Source organism: Bidens hawaiensis, unplaced genomic scaffold, assembly GCF_021521415.1.
Source record: "Bidens hawaiensis isolate Kalapana, Puna unplaced genomic scaffold, B.hawaiensis_p1.1 tig00056414_1, whole genome shotgun sequence".
NCBI classification, from domain to species: domain Eukaryota; kingdom Viridiplantae; phylum Streptophyta; class Magnoliopsida; order Asterales; family Asteraceae; genus Bidens; species Bidens hawaiensis.
The window spans coordinates 16772-35441 of NW_027500167.1; the positions used below are offsets into that span (position 1 = coordinate 16772).

At 42.2% G+C, this 18670-nt stretch overlaps 1 protein-coding gene across 1 annotated transcript; it reads left to right on the top strand.

The window, feature by feature from the left end:
- Nucleotides 1-17438: 17438 nt before the first annotated feature.
- On the top strand, nucleotides 17439-18560 carry LOC143601471 (tubby-like F-box protein 2). The gene is made up of 3 exons (XM_077078876.1): nucleotides 17439-17512; nucleotides 17954-18333; nucleotides 18413-18560. Exons 2-3 carry the CDS (start codon nucleotides 17995-17997, stop codon nucleotides 18509-18511), a joined length of 438 nt encoding a protein of 145 aa, XP_076934991.1. The 5' UTR covers nucleotides 17439-17512; nucleotides 17954-17994; the 3' UTR covers nucleotides 18512-18560.
- The last annotated feature ends 110 nt before the right edge of the window (nucleotides 18561-18670 follow it).

Sequence of the window (18670 nt, forward strand, 5' to 3'; positions counted from 1 at the left end):
TTGTAAGTATACCATGATAAAACATTATTTAAGTACGTGTCCCTCGCCCCGAAAACAGTTTAAAAATAGTGAAAACAGTGAAAATAGGGGCTGTGAGACTCACCTGTGGTTCTTGTTAAGGGATTAATCGAGATTCGGGTTTTCTTGGTGTTGGCCTCGGAATCGAAGGTCTAGAATACGATTAAATAACAAGAAGTATATATATTAAGATCAAGAAATAGGAGAATATAAGGGTTGGAAAGTAGATCTCAAGGTTATATTCTCGGCTTACCTAGTAACAGGATCGGAAATGAAAACAACGGATGCTTGGGAGAGGATTAGTGCAAGTTTGCAGTTCTTTGAAGTGTGTTTTGGGTGATAATTTAGGTTACATATTTATAGGCAAACTCAAGGGAACACAATCCCTTGTTTTAGGGGATTGTAATCTTTTCATATCTAGGGGTAATGATGATAAAGTATGGAAATTATTATTATTTATTTAAAAGTGGAGTAGTGGATAAAAGATTTTGATTTTGATTTGGTCAGGACATGCAGGTCTGGGGTTGGTGAGAAAAGGGTGGCTGACAGTTGACTTTTCGTGTTACAGTGTGCTTTTTCAGGTACTTTTGTCAGTGTACAGTAAAAAAAAATGGAAAATCTCTTAAACACGCTACTATTTCCTTTTGGGCGGGAGTAATCTCCTTACGTCTGGAGAATAGACTAAGTGTTCCGTGCGTATCACTTTGTGCGCATAGCTTTCTGCGTGAAGGACATTTCTTTGCTGCGGGTAGGTGCGTAACCTTCTCGCAGTTAGGGACATTGAGTTTCATTTGTAGATTCTCCAGGTGGTCTTGGTATTTCAACATAGTGATCAGTTATGTTGAAGTCAATTCCATCTTGGAGCTTCAGACAAACTAGCTCTCAATGTTCCCGCCATGCGGGGAGGTTAGTTCCTTTCCGCACGCGCATAAACGATTTAGGGTGCACCCGCCTTAGCATCATGCGTGACGGTCAACCCATTAGACAACATAACGTTAAGGTACATGAAAACATAAAGCCAAAACATTCGCGCATGGCGCATATAACATATGCCCACGCTGGTTCTTAACATGGCGCGCTCGCGCAGGGCGCACATAATAAATGCACGCGCTGACTAACATGGCGCGCTCGCGCAGGGCGCACATAACAAATGCACGCGCTGACTAACATGGCGCGCTCGCGCAGGGCGCACATAACAAATGCACGCGCTGACTAACATGGCGCGCTCGCGCAGGGCGCACATAACATAATTACCTAATATTTAGGTTGATTACTTGGTTTAAGGGATTGGGAATTTACCGGGTGTCACATCATTTGAGGGCAACGATCTTACCATTGAGGCTTTAGACCTCTTTCTTGGACTTTGGAGAATTCAAGTCAAGAATAGCTTGTACCTTACTCGAGTTAGCTTTTATGCCTTGCTTACCGATTAGGTGCCCCTAGAATTTACCTTCTTCAAAACCAAAAGAACACTTGACCGGATTGAGCTTCATGTTGATGCTCCTCAGGTTTTGGAAGGTTTCTTCAATATCGTTGATCATTGTTTCTTCACTTTTGCTTTTGATGACCAGATCGTCGACTAAGCTTCCATATTTCTATCTATTTGTTCGGAGAAGGTGCTGTCAATCAGACGTTGATATGTAGCCCTAGAATTCTTTAATCTGAAGGGCATCTTCTTGTAACAAAAGATCCCCTTTTCAGTGTGGAATGTTGTCTTTTCTTCGTCGTCGAACTTCATCAAAATCTGATGGTACCCCTTGTATGCATCTAGGAAGCATTTGTATTGGAAGCCAGTGAGGGAGTCTACCTTCCAGTCAATTTCCGCCAAGGGGTAGCTATCCTTGGGACAAGCTTTGTTAAGGTCTTTAAAGTTCATACACATTATCCATGGTCGATCAGATTTCTCGACCATAACTGGATTTGCAATCCAGGAGTGGTATCTTACTTCTCGGAGGATATCAGCTTTGACAAGCTTGTCCACCTCCTTGCAGGAAGCTAAGATTCTTTCGGTAGCTAAGCTTCTTTTCTTTTAAGCAATTGGTTTATGTGTGGCTGAGATATCCAAGGAATGTTCAGCATATTCCCTTGGAACCACTGTCATGGCATTTGGACACCATGCAAAAACGTCTTTGTTATTTTGTAGAAGGGTTATAAGTTTACTCATAGTTTGGGAGGGAAGCTTACTGTTAACTTTAATAGTTTGTTCAAGGTAAGCTGAGTTTATGTTTATCTCCCTTAAAGGGCTATCTTCCATGCCTTCATTAAGCTCCCATGATTCTTCAGTAGCTGCTATAAGTAAAGCTTCTGGTGGTAGGACCTGAGTAGCTATTCCTCCTGTGGTTGGAAATTTCATCATACCATGAGCTATAGAAACTACTGCATCGAAAATGGCAATTCCAGTTCTACCAATGAGTATGTTATAGCTAGAAGGATACCTGACCACTGTGAAGGTAAGCTTCTCTACTCGAGAAAGGTCTCCGTCTCTGAGCCTGACATCTAAAGGGAGCTTCCCTAAGGGAATCACTTTATCTCCAGTAAAGTTTTTGAGAGAATACTTCGTGTGTTGGAGCTATTTCTTGTTTTCTTGAGGGAGTTTAAGAAAGCATTTTTCATACATCACCTCCGTTGCTACCCCACAGTCTATGTAAGCTCCATCTATAGGGAAGCCATTCAGCTTATTCCACTATAACTGGAGTTATGACATTCTGGTGAGGGTCAGTTGGTGAAAAGCATATGCTTTGTTGGTTCCAGGTAAGCGTTCGTTGCCTTTTGTTACAGACATGAACCATGTTTACTCCAAATGCTTTCTTCCCAATCCCTTTACCTTCCTCAGGATCTTTTACCAAGTGACCTTGCTCGCCACTTTAGACAGCATATTCGATGCGCTTCTTCAACTAGAAGCAATCATTGGTGTGATGGTTAATGTCATTGTGGAAGGCACAAAACTTGCCTGCGTCACGCTTGCTTGCTGGCTTAGATAACGACAGAGGAGGACAGAAGTTATGTGTAACTTCCTCGGTTACCAATATCTCTTGTGGAGTTTTGGTTAGAACTGAAAAGATCAGTTTATCCTTCTCTTGAGGTCTTTGTTGGCGAGAAGGACGGCTTCTGTCATAGTACCTTCTATGCTCGTAGTGCTTTGATGGATGCTTCTCAACGAAGGGATTGAATCGAGGCTTCTTCCCTTCTAAAGAATGGTTTCTCCAGCTTCCCAGGTCACGTTTTCTTGTTTCTTGATTTTCCAAAGCTTTCTCTTCTCAACGGTAAGCTTTAGTTCTTTCGAAAGCTTCCTTCATGGTTTGGGGAATGTTCTCATGAAACCTTCTTACAAGCTTTTTGCCTTGATGGCATTCATGTAACCCGAAACACACATCTTTTCTAGGCACCATTGTAGTTTAAACATTCTTCTTGTATCTTTCCATGAAGATTCAGAGGTCCTCATGCTTCTTTTGCCTGATCTGGTGTAGGACTGCAGCGTCCTTCACGCACTTTTTTTGTTGAGTAAAGTTCACCAGGAAGCTTTGGTATAGGCCATCAAAGGATGCTATGCTTCTTAATGGAAGGGAATTGAACCAAAGGCTGGCAGGTCCTATTAAGGTTTGCATGAACATGTGACAACATTCAACATTGTTCCATCTTTCAACGGTAGCTGCTCCCATGAAGATCTGAAGGTGATCTTCGGGATCTTCCGTTCCATCATAAGTCTTTATATTGGCTGGCATCTTGATTTTAGTTTGGAACGTAAATTGGCTATCTGTTCTAAGAAGCATGACAAGGTTAAAGGATTGTATGGCTGATAAGGTTCCAGATGCGTTAGGTCACCTGTGCCGGTGGAACGATACTTGGAACTTAAGTAACCACAAGTTGGCTCGTGGCTGGGAAGCCTTGAGAAGTTTGCCACTGTAAGCTTGCCAGCCAAGGTTGGCCATATTGAGACATCAAGAGGGCAGCCATATGAGGATACATCATGCCGGGCAGCATGAGACATGGTTTTAGGTAAGCTTGAGGCATGAATCAAGCAACTTCTACTAAGGATGAGGTTATCATCTGTCACACCCTCAAAATCCACTAACGGAGTTTTACCGTCAGAGGGTGTGAACTAACAGGATCGGAATCATTAGTTATAATCAAACCATAAAAACGTTTAAATGAAAATAAGTGCGGAAGCGTAAAAACCAAAAGACAAAAGTTGCGTCACGCAGGACGACTTAAAACCCAATGATAACAGTTAAAAATAAGTTTGCATAGTTAAAAGTGTTTCAAGCAATGCATGTTCCTAAACCGCGCGCCCGCCTCGGCTACCTGAGAATAACATACTAAAAGTGTCAACACAAGGTTGGTGAGTTCACAAGTTTATACAAAATAAAGTGTTTAGCGTTTGCGTTCAGCGTTTTGCGTTACAGCGTTTTGCGTTACCAGATAGTGTTATGTCAATTATATATCTATAGGTAGCTAGCCTATAAAACAAGTATCACTAAATGTTCGACACCGAAGCTGACTGTTTATCATTTGCCTTGCCACCAGGTCATCCAGACCATGGTATGTGTTTAGCCAAGATTACACCCACTCGACCTCCAGTCGAGTTTAGCGTTGGGTGGGGTTTGTCAAACCCAGTAGTACTACTCAACAGTGACCCGTTATTATCCAAATATTAACCGGTTCGATGTTATGAAGGACTTTAGTTATTGCGTTTGCCACTTAGTCTTTACAAGTGATATATAATCTATATTAACAAAATCTTAAATGCGTTTCGGAGTATGTTATCTCCCCTAAGTGAAAAGCGTTTAAAAATTTTAAAAGAGGAAAGTGAAACTCACTGTTTGCGAAGAATTCCCAAAATAAATAACCAAGTGATGCGCGTCACTGAAAACTCTCTCTAGCGTTCTAAAACAACAAGGAGATTTTCTAAGTATCGGAACTAATATCGAGTCTCTAGACCCGGCACATAATACCTATGCACATAACATGTTTCGTGTTTCGTTTGTGAATCGTGTGTGACTTTAACAAAGGTATTTGTGATACGTTACATGTGTAAGCAATTATTTACGTGTCATGTATTCATAAAGTACATCACTAGCAATTACTCCCCGTAAGGGCAATTTGGTCAACACATAACAATTAGTTAGCAATTATTCCCCATGAGGGCAATTTGGTCAAATCATGACAATCAATTAGTAATTATTCCCCGCAAGGGTAATTTGGTCAAAACATATCAATTATATAGCAAGTATCATGTTTCATGCATTTTCACCAAATTCAGCAGCTAGTTTCACCGAGACAGAAATCATACTTGAAATATTGTACTATCTCACCGATCATAGCATCACAATTAATTTACCAAAAATCATCACAAAAGCATATATGTCTTAGGTTTCCAGAACATATTTTATTATATTTTTATTCCACATAGGTTTCTCGCAATCATCAAATCATTACAGCAAACTCATAACAGTCAAATTCATGCGCAACAGAATGTTATTTGAAATTCCCGTTAAACGAAAAATCCAATAAATGCGAGACCACTTGGGTTAGGTTCCTAACTCAATGAGTCAACTTCCAGAAGTGGAACCAACCCAATTGGTCTCGTAGTTCATGAGATATAACATTTACAAAACAACCTAATAGCAGGTCTAACAGCTCAGCTTTGCACAACGTTTTTGTAAAATCATAAAAGTTAACCTTTACTTGTCCAAAAATTACAAGTTTGTATTCTTTAGAAACTAAACTCAAACTAGTTTACTGTAGTATCAATAATCTAAACCAATTTTAACATTTACACCTTGTTACAGCCAATTAAACATCAATAACACAATCTGTCCAGAAACTGTTTGCATCCAAACTTAACATATTAACTATCTATGGACCATCCTTCATTCATATAACACTCTAGACTCCATAATCACTATCCATGCACATCAATTACACATTACATACATGATTAGGGTTTTTGTTTGAACTCAAATCAAAGACACAAGTAGTTAACATGTAACAATATCCATTCTAGTTATCATATCATCATCAAATCAACAACAATCATATAAACTACATACACACATAATCGGCCTCTAGGGTTTTCAATTAACCCATTAACCATCGAAATTAAGTATAAAGGATGCATAGGATAGTCGTTTATACCTTCCTAGCACCTTAATCTTCAATCAAAGGCTTGAGAACTTGATTGTTTGTGTGTATATAGGTGGCGGCAGCCGTGAGGGGGGGGAAAGAGGAGTCCGATCGGGATTTTGGGTGGGGAGAGAATAATAAGTTAGGGTTTATTATTATTATTATTATTATTATTATTATTATTATTATTATTATTTTCAATAATACTATGTTACACTTTGGCCCCTCCACTTCTAAGTATTACTTATCTAGCTTAAACTAACTTGTTTACATCTTGAGTTAGTGTTTATAACGATGTTATCACACAACACATAAGTCTAACACATGATTATCACATAATTACTGTTTTGACGTTTTTCGTTTATTCACCAATCGTTTGCGTCAACTCGTTTGCGTTTCGGTGCAATTCCCGAAAGACTACACATGTAGTAAGTGTTAAGCGTCATTTAAACACTAGTTTAAATGTAATGAAGTGTGCGTTATAGATTCAATGATCTTAAGTTTGAATTGACGGAGTTGAGTTAACGGAGTTAACCTGAAATTGACGATTGTCACATCATTCCCATGTTAAAGAATTTTCGTCCCTAAAATTTGAGTCAAGTCGTGATGAGTGTCTGAAAAAGTAAGAAAATTTTCAGTTTGTCATATCATCCCCTAGTAGAAAGAAATTTCGTCCCGAAATTTAATTCATACCTCCGGTGATTTCTGACGGTTTGCCGGGTTTCGCGGTTTTCTGTGTTTGGTTAGCCCTTCAAAAAGGTGAGGATTCTTTTTCATCATTTGATCCTCGCGTTCCCACGTGAACTCCGGTCCACGTCTCGAGTTCCAACAAACCTTAACGATTGGAATTTTGCTGTGCTTGAGCGTTTTGGTTTCCCAATCCAAAACCTCGACTGGTTCCTCAATGAAACGTAACTGTTCATCAACTTGCAGTTCCTCCAAAGGGACTACTTGGGTTTCATCAGATAGGCATTTCTTCAAATTGGATACGTGGAATACATTGTGTACGCCACTGAGTTCCGTTGGTAGGTCCAGTCGGTACGCCACCGGACCAATGCGCTCAGTTATCCGGTAAGGATCAACATATCGTGGGTTGAGTTTGTTTCGCTTACCAAAGCGAACCACACCTTTCCAAGGTGAGACTTTAAGTAACACTAGGTCATTCACTTGAAATTCGAGAGGCTTTCGGCGCTTGTCGGCGTAACTCTTTTGGCGATCTCGTGCTGCTGCCATGCGATTTCGGATTTGTACAATCTTTTCCGAAGTTTCGAGTACCAGTTCTGGACCAGTGATTTGGCTGTCACCCACCTCTGCCCAGCAGAGTGGTTATCGACACTTCCGTCCGTACAGCGCTTCAAACGGCGCTGCTTTAATACTTGCGTGGTAGCTGTTATTATATGAAAACTCTACCAAAGGTAAGTGAGGTTCCCAACTTTTTCCGAAATCCAATACGCATGCACGCAACATATCCTCCAGGGTCTGAATAGTTCGTTCACTTTGCCCATCCGTTTGAGGATGGTATGCTGTGCTCATATCAAGACGGGTACCTAGTGCGCTTTGCAGCGACTTCCAAAAGTGCGAAGTGAAACGAGAATCTCGATCAGAAATGATTGAGACAGACACTCCGTACCTAGACACCACTTCTTTCATGTAAACACGAGTCAGTCTTTCCATTTTGTCCGATTCCTTAATCGCTAAGAAGTGTGCAGACTTAGTCAATCGGTCAACGATCACCCAGATGGTATCGCATCCCGTCGGTGTCTTAGGTAAACCCGTGATAAAATCCATTGAGATGTGTTCCCATTTCCACATTGGGAGTTCCGGTTGTTGCAGTAGACCAGATGGTTTCTGGTATTCTATTTTGACTCTGGCACAAGTCAAGCATTTGCTCACGTAGGTGGCAATGTCGGCTTTCATGTTCGGCCACCAGTAAAGTGCCTTTAAGTCATGGTACATTTTATCTGAGCTAGGGTGGATAGAATATCGGGACTTGTGTGCTTCGTCCATCACCAGAGTTCTCAACTCTCCGAACCGTGGAACCCAAATCCGGTTCTCAAAATATCGGACCCCGTCCGATCTGGTTTCAAGTTGCTTGTTCATGCCCCGCATGAGTTCCGATGGAAGATTATCATCTTTCAAAGCTTCGAGTTGGGCATCGCGAATCTGGTCGGGTAAGTTTGCTTGAATCGTGAGTTGCAGTGCTCGCACTTGCCTGGGTTTATCGGTTTCTTTTCTGCTGAGGGCATCGGCCCCTACATTGGCCTTGCCAGGGTGGTACTTGATGGCACAATCATAATCCTTAGGCAGCTCGACCCAACAACGCTGTCGCATGTTCAGCTCCTTCTGATCGTAGATATGCTGGAGACTCTTGTGGTCGGTGTAAATAGTAAACTTGGTACCGTACAAGTAATGCCTCCATATCTTAAGGGCAAACACCACAGCTCCGAGTTCCAAATCATGGGTCGTGTAGTTCTTCTCGTGAACCCGTAGTTGTCGAGAGGCATAAGCTATAACCTTCTCGAGTTGCATCAGCACACAACTGAGACCTTGTATAGACGCGTCACAGTGTACCTCAAAATTCTCCGTTCCCTCGGGGAGGGCTAGAATAGGGGCGCTACAGAGTTTGGTTTTCAATAATTGAAAAACGGATTCTTGCGCGTCACCCCAATTGTACTTAGTGCCTTTGTGAGTCAAAGCGGTGAGGGGTTGGGCAATCTTTGAAAATCTTTCAATGAAACGCCGGTAGTAGCCGGCCAGTCCTAGGAATTGCCGCACCTCAGTCGGGGTCTTAGGTGCTTCCCAGTTTTTGATGGCCTCTACCTTACCGGGATCGACATGGATACCATTCTCGTTGATCACATGTCCTAAAAAGTGAACCTCCCGAAGCCAAAATTCGCATTTCGAGAGTTTTGCGTACAGTTGTTCCTTCTTCAATAATTCCAGAATTACCCTTAAGTGTTCCTCATGGTCAGCCTTGTCCTTGGAGTAGACCAGGATATCGTCAATAAACACAATCACAAACTTGTCGAGGTACGCCTTGCATACTAGATTCATGAGATCCATAAATACGGCTGGTGCGTTGGTTAGTCCAAAAGGCATAACCGAAAACTCGTAGTGACCATACTGTGTTCTGAAAGCCGTCTTTGAGATATCTTCTTCGCGCACTCTTAGTTGGTGGTAACCGGATCGCAGATCGATCTTCGAGTAGTAACTCGATCCTTGAAGCTGGTCAAACAAATCATCAATTCGGGGTAAAGGATAACGGTTCTTGACCGTCACCTTGTTCAACTCCCGGTAGTCGATACACATGCGGAAAGTCCCGTCCTTCTTTCTGACAAATAAGACAGGGACTCCCCATGGCGATGAGCTAGGTCGGATAAAACCTTTATCCAATAAATCTTGCAACTGAGTGGACAGTTCCTGAAGCTCCGCCGGTGCGAGCCGATACGGGGCTCGTGCTATGGGTGCTGCACCGGGTGTCAACTCGATTTGGAATTCGACTTGTCTTATAGGAGGGAGTCCTGGCAAATCCTCCGGGAAAACTTCCGGAAAATCTCGCACAATCGGTATCTCTTCAATTCGCTTCTCCTCCGCGGGTTTCTCAACAATCTGCGCCAAAATTGCCGGATGACCCTTTTGTGATACTTCTGCGCCTTCATAAGGGTAATGACGCTGGTGGTCATGCCGCTTCTCTCGCCCCGGATCGAAATGATCTCGCCGGAAGGGGTAGTAATGTGGACTATCTTGTCGTGACATATAATCTCCGCTCGGTTCTCGGATAACCAGTCCATGCCGACCACGACATCGAAACTACTAAGCGTAAAAGGAATAAGGTCGATATCAAAGACATGACCTGCCAGTTTTAACTTACATCCCGCAAGTACATGAGTCGTTTCTATAGTCTTACCGTCAGCTAATTCAACAGGAAACTTAGCATCTAACGGGGTTGGAGTTAGGTCTAAGAGTTTACTAAAGGCTTTCGACACAAAACTCCTATCAGCTCCAGTGTCAAACAATACAGAAGCAAAACAATCGTTCACAGGGAACTTACTAGTCACCACGTACGGATCATTGCGGGCTTGACCCGACCCAATAACAAAAGCTCTTCCTTTATCATTGTTTCCACCACCACTGCCACTTCCATTACCTCCATTGTTGTCGTTCTGTTTCAGCTTGGGACAATCTTTCCTGAAATGACCTTCCTGCCCACATTCGAAACATCCCTTTGTCGTCATAGGTGGTTTGGGAGCACCCTTTGTCGCAAGGTCTCCTCTACATTCCTTTGCCTGGTGACCCATCTTTCCGCATCTCTGACACTTGACACGGTCACACGGGCCAACATGATGATAGTTGCACCTATTGCACTTCGGATATTTCCCAGCATATCCGCTCGAACCCTGCCCGCTACCGTTGTTATTGTTGTGGTGACTCTGATTGTTAAAGCTCCAAGTGAATTCAGGCTTACGGTAGTGTTGTTGCGGTGGGAGGTTCGAGGATGAGGATCTGGTATTGTCAAACTTTCTCTTTCCGCTGCTCGGGTTGCTGTTGCTGTTGTTGTCATTACTCGGGTTGTCACGGGCTTTAGCGGTTGAACCCCTAGGTGGTAACGCACCTTGGGTCACAGCTTGATCCGTCAGTTTGTGAGCTAGACGGATCGCTTGTTGAATCGTGGCTGGTCTGGAAGACGTCACCATGCCCTGAATTTGCGGTGCTAACCCATCAATAAACATCTCAATTCTCTTACTCGGCGGGTCTACCATCCGTGGACACATCACAGCTAACTCGTGAGAACGGGTGGTGTAAGCTTGGATTTCTGAACCCACCATCTTCAATGACCAAAACTCGGATTCCAACTTTGCAATCTCCTCTCTCTGACAGTACTCTTCTCGCATCATGTTTTTGAACTCCTCCCAGTTCATAGCGTTAGCCAGTTCCAATCCAAGGATCTGCACGTTTGGATTCCACCAAGTGAGGGCAGAATCCTCAAGTGTTCCAGCAGCGAATTTGACCCTACTGGCAGGGGGACAATTACACATCTCAAACGCTGATTCGGCTTCTCAGCCCAACGCAGGAAGCCTATAGCTCCCTCGGTGCCCTTAAACGAACTGGGCTTTCAGTCAAGGTAATTCTTGAAGGTACACGTTCCAATTGGACCTCCAGCTTGGTTCTGAACATGTGCGGCTAGAGCGGCCGCCGCATGGTCGTTCAGCAGGGTTTGGGTTCTGCTACGGTTAAGTTAATGTTACCGCGACCATGACCAGCGTTTCTTCCAGACATCTAGGTGTTATCCTTCTTAGATGTCATCATCTGAGGACACCTCTGAGTGTGCCTCCTCCTCAGCCGGTTCTTCCTCCGGTTCCTCTTCGGGTTCCTCCTCGGGATCTTCCTCGGGATCCTCCTCAGGCTCCTCTTCGGGTTCCTCTTCAGGCTCTGCCTCAGGTTCTGCCTCAGGCTCTGCCTCGGGTTCGGCTGCGTTCTGAGCAATTTGCATTTGTAAGACATCGCAGCGCTCTAAAGCTATCTCGTTCGGGTCCTTGCTACTTGGAGTTGCTCTTGCAACTCTATCATTTCGGCTTGCATCTTTCTCATAATTTTCATCTGTTGATCACTAGCCTCTTGCATTTCCTTCATTGTCGCTGCCATGCGGGCAATTTCCTCCTTTGTCTCGGTTCCGTCTTTTAACAGTCCGGAAACGTTAGCCCTCGTATAGCGCATGTAACCCACGTCACGCTCCAAGCAAGAAACGACAGCTGCGAGAACTCGCTCTACAGGTTCGGTTATGGGTAGTAGGGTGTTGGGGTAAGCAGGATGGTTCGGGTGAGGTAACGGGGGAACTTGTTCGCGATAGACCATACGTCTGATCATGTTAGGGTACCAATCCCAGCTAACTTCGTTTTCGTACATGCCTCCGGATAAGCGGTACCTCTTCGGTGCGGGAGCTTCGAGTTCCGGAACTACACGGGGTGGCGATGCGGTGGGTAACTGCGGTTCCTTCCCGTGAGCATGAGTCATCGGATCGGATGATGATGATGATGATGATGATGGCGGCGTCAACATTCCTACAGGTAAGCCGTGTATCCGCGCGCGTATGATTGAAAGAGGTAAAGAGATAGGATAACAAAGACTACACAAATCTATGCAGTACGTATCATTATAACTAATGGGTCGTCGCGGTTATAGTCTAGTATGCATGCAGCTTCTAGTTCGCTATAACCAATGGCTCTGATACCAATCTGTCACACCCTCAAAATCCACTAACGGAGTTTTACCGTCAGAGGGTGTGAACTAACAGGATCGGAATCATTAGTTATAATCAAACCATAAAAACGTTTAAATGAAAATAATTGAGGAAGCGTAAAAACCAAAAGACAAAAGTTGCGTCACGCAGGACGACTTAAAACCCAATGATAATAGTTAAAAATAAGTTTGCATAGTTAAAAGTGTTTCAAGCAATGCATGTTCCTAAACCGCGCGCCCGCCTCGGCTACATGAGAATAACATACTAAAAGTGTCAACACAAGGTTGGTGAGTTCACAAGTTTATACAAAATAAAGTGTTTAGCGTTTGCGTTCAGCGTTTTGCGTTACAGCGTTTTGCGTTACAGCGTTTGGCGTTACAGCGTTTTGCGTTACCAGATAGTGTTATGTCAATTATATATCTATAGGTAGCTAGCCTATAAAACAAGTATCACTAAGTGTTCGACACCGAAGCTGACTGTTTATCATTTGCCTTGCCACCAGGTCATCCAGACCAAGGTATGTGTTTAGCCAAGATTACACCCACTCGACCTCCAGTCGAGTTTAGCGTTGGGTGGGGTTTGTCAAACCCAGTAGTACTACTCAACAGTGACCCGCTATTATCCAAATATTAACCGGTTCGATGTCATGAAGGACTTTAGTTATTGCGTTTGCCACTTAGTCTTTACAAGTAATATATAATCTATATTAACAAAATCTTAAATGCGTTTCGGAGTATGTTATCTCCCCCAAGTGAAAAGCGTTTAAAAAGTTTAAAAGGGGAAAGTGAAACTCACTGTTTGCGAAGAATTCCCAAAATAAATCACCAAGTGATGCGCGTCACCGAAAACTCTCTCTAGCGTTCTAAAACAACAAGGAGATTTTCTAAGTATCGGAACTAATATCGAGTCTCTAGACCCGGCACATAATACCTATGCACATAACATGTTTCGTGTTTCGTTTGTGAATCGTGTATGACTTTAACAAAGGTATTTGTGATACGTTACATGTGTAAGCAATTATTTACGTGTCATGTATTCATAAAGTACATCACTAGCAATTACTCCCCGTAAGGGCAATTTGGTCAACACATAACAATTAGCTAGCAATTATTCCCCATGAGGGCAATTTGGTCAAATCATGACAATCAATTAGCAATTATTCCCCGCAAGGGTAATTTGGTCAAAACATATCAATTATATAGCAAGTATCATGTTTCATGCATTTTCACCAAATTCAGCAGCTAGTTTCACCGAGACAGAAATCATACTTGAAAGATTGTACTATCTCACCGATTATAGCATCACAATTAATTTACCAAAAATCATCACAAAAGCATATATGTCTTAGGTTTCCAGAAAATATTTTATTATATTTTTATTCCACATAGGTTTCTCACAATCATCAAATCATTACAGCAAACTCATAACAGTCAAATTCATGCGCAACAGAATGTTATTTAAAATTCCCGTTAAACGAAAAATCCAATAAATGCGATACCACTTGGGTTAGGTTCCTAACTCATTGAGTCAACTTCCAGAAGTGGAACCAACCCAATTGGTCTCGTAGTTCATGAGATATAACATTTACAAAACAACCTAATAGCAGGTCTAACAGCTCAGCTTTGCACAACGTTTTTGTAAAATCATAAAAGTTAACCTTTACTTGTCCAAAAATTACAAGTTTATATTCTTTAGAAACTAGACTCAACCTAGTTTACTGTAATATCAATAATCTCAACCAATTTTCACATTTACACCTCGTTACAGCCAATTAAACATCAATAACACAATCTGTCCAGAAACTGTTTGCATCCAAACTTAACATATTAACTATCTATGGACCATCCTTCATTCATATAACACTCTAGACTCCATAATCACTATCCATGCACATCAATTACACATTACATACATGATTAGGGTTTTTGTTTGAACTCAAATCAAAGACACAAGTAGTTAACATGTAACAATATCCATTCTAGTTATCATATCATCATCAAATCAACAACAATCATATAAACTACATACACACATAATCGGCCTCTAGGGTTTTCAATTAACCCATTAAACATCGAAATTAAGTATAAAGGATGCATAGGATAGTCGTTTATACCTTCCTAGCACCTTAATCTTCAATCAAAGGCTTGAGAACTTGATTGTATGTGTGTATATAGGTGGCGGCAGCCGTGAGGGGGGGGGGAAATAGGAGTCCGATCGGGATTTTGGGTGGGGAGAGAATAATAAATTAGGGTTTATTATTATTATTATTATTTACAATAATACTATGTTACACTTTGGCCCCTCCACTTCTAAGTATTACTTATCTAGCTTAAACCAACTTGTTTACATCTTGAGTTAGTGTTTATAACGATGTTATCACACAACACATAAGTCTAACACATAATTATCACATAATTACTGTTTTGACGTTTTTCGTTTATTTACCAATCGTTTGCGTCAACTCGTTTGCGTTTCGGTGCAATTCCCGAAAGACTACACATGTAGTAAGTGTTAAGCGTCATTTAAACCCTAGTTTAAATGTAATGAAGTGTGCGTTAGAGATTCAATGATCTTAAGTTTGAATTGACGGAGTTGAGTTAACGGAGTTAACCTGAAATTGACGATTGTCACAATGCAGCTTACCAAGGGTAGTGACATCAGAGCTTCTGTCAAGGAGGTGCTTGTTAGGGAGGTACTACAGCAGGTGAGCTTTGAAAAAGTTGTTCCATGGTGTACTCCCCTGCTCTGTTAGGAGTTATGGGTGAAGCTGTGAGGCTTACCCTTTCTCGAGGAGAGTTCATGTTTTCATATTCCCGGTTTGTGAACTGCCAAGTCCTTGAGAGTTTCTTCTTGATGGAGAAGGTGTACTCGTGTTTGATGGACCAGGTATGGTGAAGAGTGTAACTTCAGGTTCCTTGGTATAATCTAACCTTATTCTCACTCCTTAGCTCGCTCCTCCTGAGGATAGTTGTTCGTCAGCTCCCTGAGCTGGAGGAATTTCCGTTTAACACTCTTTGGCGTCATATCTATTCTCTCCACCGGAAGTAAAAATCCCTCCTTGGAGAGAAGATTCCACTTCTAGTCGAAGGTGGTGTTTGGAACTAAAAAGAGTGTGACGACGTGGCCGTCGGCCTGCTCGTATTCGGCGAACTACAACTGATATCCCCCCTCCATGGGAGGAGTTATCATGTGGTCGATCATCATTCGGAGGAAGACTCCTGCCGGGATTACTCTTTTTAGCCATGAAAGTACAATACTTGAGAATAATGGAGCTGAACTACCGGAATTCTTGTTCTAAGTAGCGCAGCCCCACGGTAGGCGCCACTTGTTGCTACAACGATGTAGCTAACAATAAGAGTATGGCGGTCCAAGAGTGTATCCCTACAAGAGCTTCTATACCTGCTAAGAATCAAAGAAAACACGACCGGTTAGTCTCACCGTAGAAGGAGACCTCCTACGATCAACCTCCGGCTTGAGAATCAGTGATGTGATACGATTAAAAGGTCGTAGGAGTTTAAAGAGAGAGTTTGGAGTGAATGGAGTGAAATTAGAATGACAATACCTTTGGTGAAGTGCTCATTTTATAGGCAGTCGAAAGCTTCCCTGGGGAAAGTTGAAGCTTCTTAAAAGGAAAAAGCCAACTATTCTTTCAGCTTATGCAGGCTGGGTGTATGCCATTTTCCATATAAGCTTTGATTAGCTTTTATTTGTCTTATTGTTATTTTAACTTTATTGCTGACACAAGCTTTTTGTCAGCCATGACTTTTTCTGACGTTACTTTAGCAGGAGCTTCCTAGTCAACTTAGGAACCTTTGCTGGGCAAATGTCTAGCTTCCTGCCTCGAAGCTTATGTTTACTGCCTTGTTTTACGTATTCCTGGTCAACTTAGGAACCTTGCTGGGTAAATCTCCACCGGTATTCGGTTAAAAATCTCATCCTTGTACTGACCTACGCGAAAGCCAGCAAGTAGCATATGTTCCTCACTAGTAGGACATGCTTAACAAATTACATAATTTTTTAATTTTGGTGCTGTTTGTTTTTTAATACAAAAACTGCCTGCAATCTGATTTCATGTCTGCAAATGAAGATATGGTCTGAAGGTCTGCAATCTAAAAATATAATACTGTTTGTTTTATAAACTGGGTATCATCTGCATAAGCTGAAAATTAGGTACCTATCATACATATCACAATAGATAGAAGTCATTTAACGTCTGTAGACTAGTAAAATAGTTGGTGGTGGGCGGTGGACGGCGGTGGTGGCGGACGGTGGGTGGTGGTGGTGATGGTGATGGTGGTGGGTGGTGCGGTGTTGGTGGCGGATGGTAGGTGGTGGTGGCGGACGGTGGGTAGTGGTAGTGGACGATGGTTGTGGGCGACGTGTTTGTGGTGGTGGCGATGGACGGTGGTGGTGTGTGGTGGGTGGTGGACGGTGTTGGCAGACGGTGGGTGGTGGTGGTAGTGGACGGTGGTTGTGGCGGACGGTGGATGGTGGTGGTGGTGATGGACGGTGGTGGTGGCGGTGGACGGTGGGTGGTGGTGGTGGGTGGGTGGTGGGGGTGGACGGCAGTGGTGGCGGATGGTGGGTGGTGGTGGTGGCGACGCACAATGGGTGGTGATGGTGTTGGACATTGGGTGTTGGTAGGATGTTAAGAAGTGTGAAGATGTGTGAAGAAGTTAAACAATAGCTTCTTTTTTAAGACCATAAAAGCAGTTTGCAGAAGCTTATGTCTGCACGTCCGCAGACATAAACCTCCTGCAGATATTTTAAGTAAAAACAAACACCAAATTAGAGTACACTCATGGTGTGACATGGAACATAGTTATAATTCATAACCATTATTTAATCATAAAGCCAATTTGGATCTATTCCATTATTTTATTAACCGGGGTATCAAAATTTAACCAACACTAAATAAACAGCATCTCGAGGTTCATATTATTATTCAAAACAAAAACCGAAACTTTGTCTCTCCATCCCTCCGCCGGAGATTACGCCGGAACCAATGCCTCCGATTCCGTGATCGGAAAACCCAGAGCAGATATCATGGATCACAATCTCCTCCGATCCGTCGCTTATTTCATCTGAAACGTGTTTTCCGACTCATTCCATATTAATTTGATCAATTCGAAGGTTTGACATTGTTTTCATTGCTTTAATTTCACTTCACCTTGTTCAGATTGGTTTCATTTTGTAAATCTGTTAGGATATGTTAAAATTTGGATTTATTATAGTCATAATTTACATATTATACCGTAGCTACTGAAGTCTAGGGATGTTCTTCGGGTTTCTGGTTTTTCAGGTTTCGTGTTTTGCTGCTCGGGTTTCAAAGTTTTAAATCTAGATCCAAAACCCAACTCCAATCTGTCACAACTTTTTCGGTATGGGTTAATCGGGTTTCGAGTATTCTAAATTTGGATTAATTTTTAATTTCAGTCATAATTTACTTTACATATTCTACCGTAGACTTTTAGCTACTGAAGTCATTAGCTCAGATCTACATACTCATATACTAATAACAAAAACCACTACATCTAAATATTCACGTGATAATATTTTCTTTTATGATTTTAGTGAAGGTGTTTAGATTGGCATGATACATCATCATCATAAACATGTCATTCAAAGGTCTTGTGAAGGAAATGCGAGACGGGATTGGGAGTATTTCCAGAAGAGGAATTGAAGGCAGACACTGGAGAAACCGAGCCCGATCTCATATCGTGCCTGATGTAACTCCGTTAGAGCTGGTGAACCAAGGTCAGTGGGCTAACTTGCCTCCTGAACTGCTGTTGGATATTATTAGCAGGATCGAAGAGAGTGAGACTTCATGGCCTGCGAGAACTGTTGTTGTGTATTGTGCGTCGGTTTGTAAATCGTGGAGAGATGCTACTAAAGAGATTGTTAAGACTCCTGAAGAATGTGGAAGATTAACTTTTCCAATCTCATTGAAACAGGTTAGTTTGTCAAATGTGAATTTGTGATGATTGCTGATGTGAAACTGTTTTAATTTGTGTTTCTTGATGATAATGATAGCCGGGACCTCGTGATTCACCGATCCAGTGTTACATAAGAAGAGATAGAGCAACTTCCATACACCGATTGTACTTTGGGCTGACCCCATGTGAGTCATGATGATCACTATTCTTTGCTGTTTAATACACTCACAAGTTTGTGTTCTGTAATTTGGTTTGTAAACGAACCGAATTAACCCGAACGCGCATCAATGGAGCATATTTGTGTGTGCTTGTTTGACTTAACACTCTTTCTTGTTTGTGTTTGTTTATTAAGAGA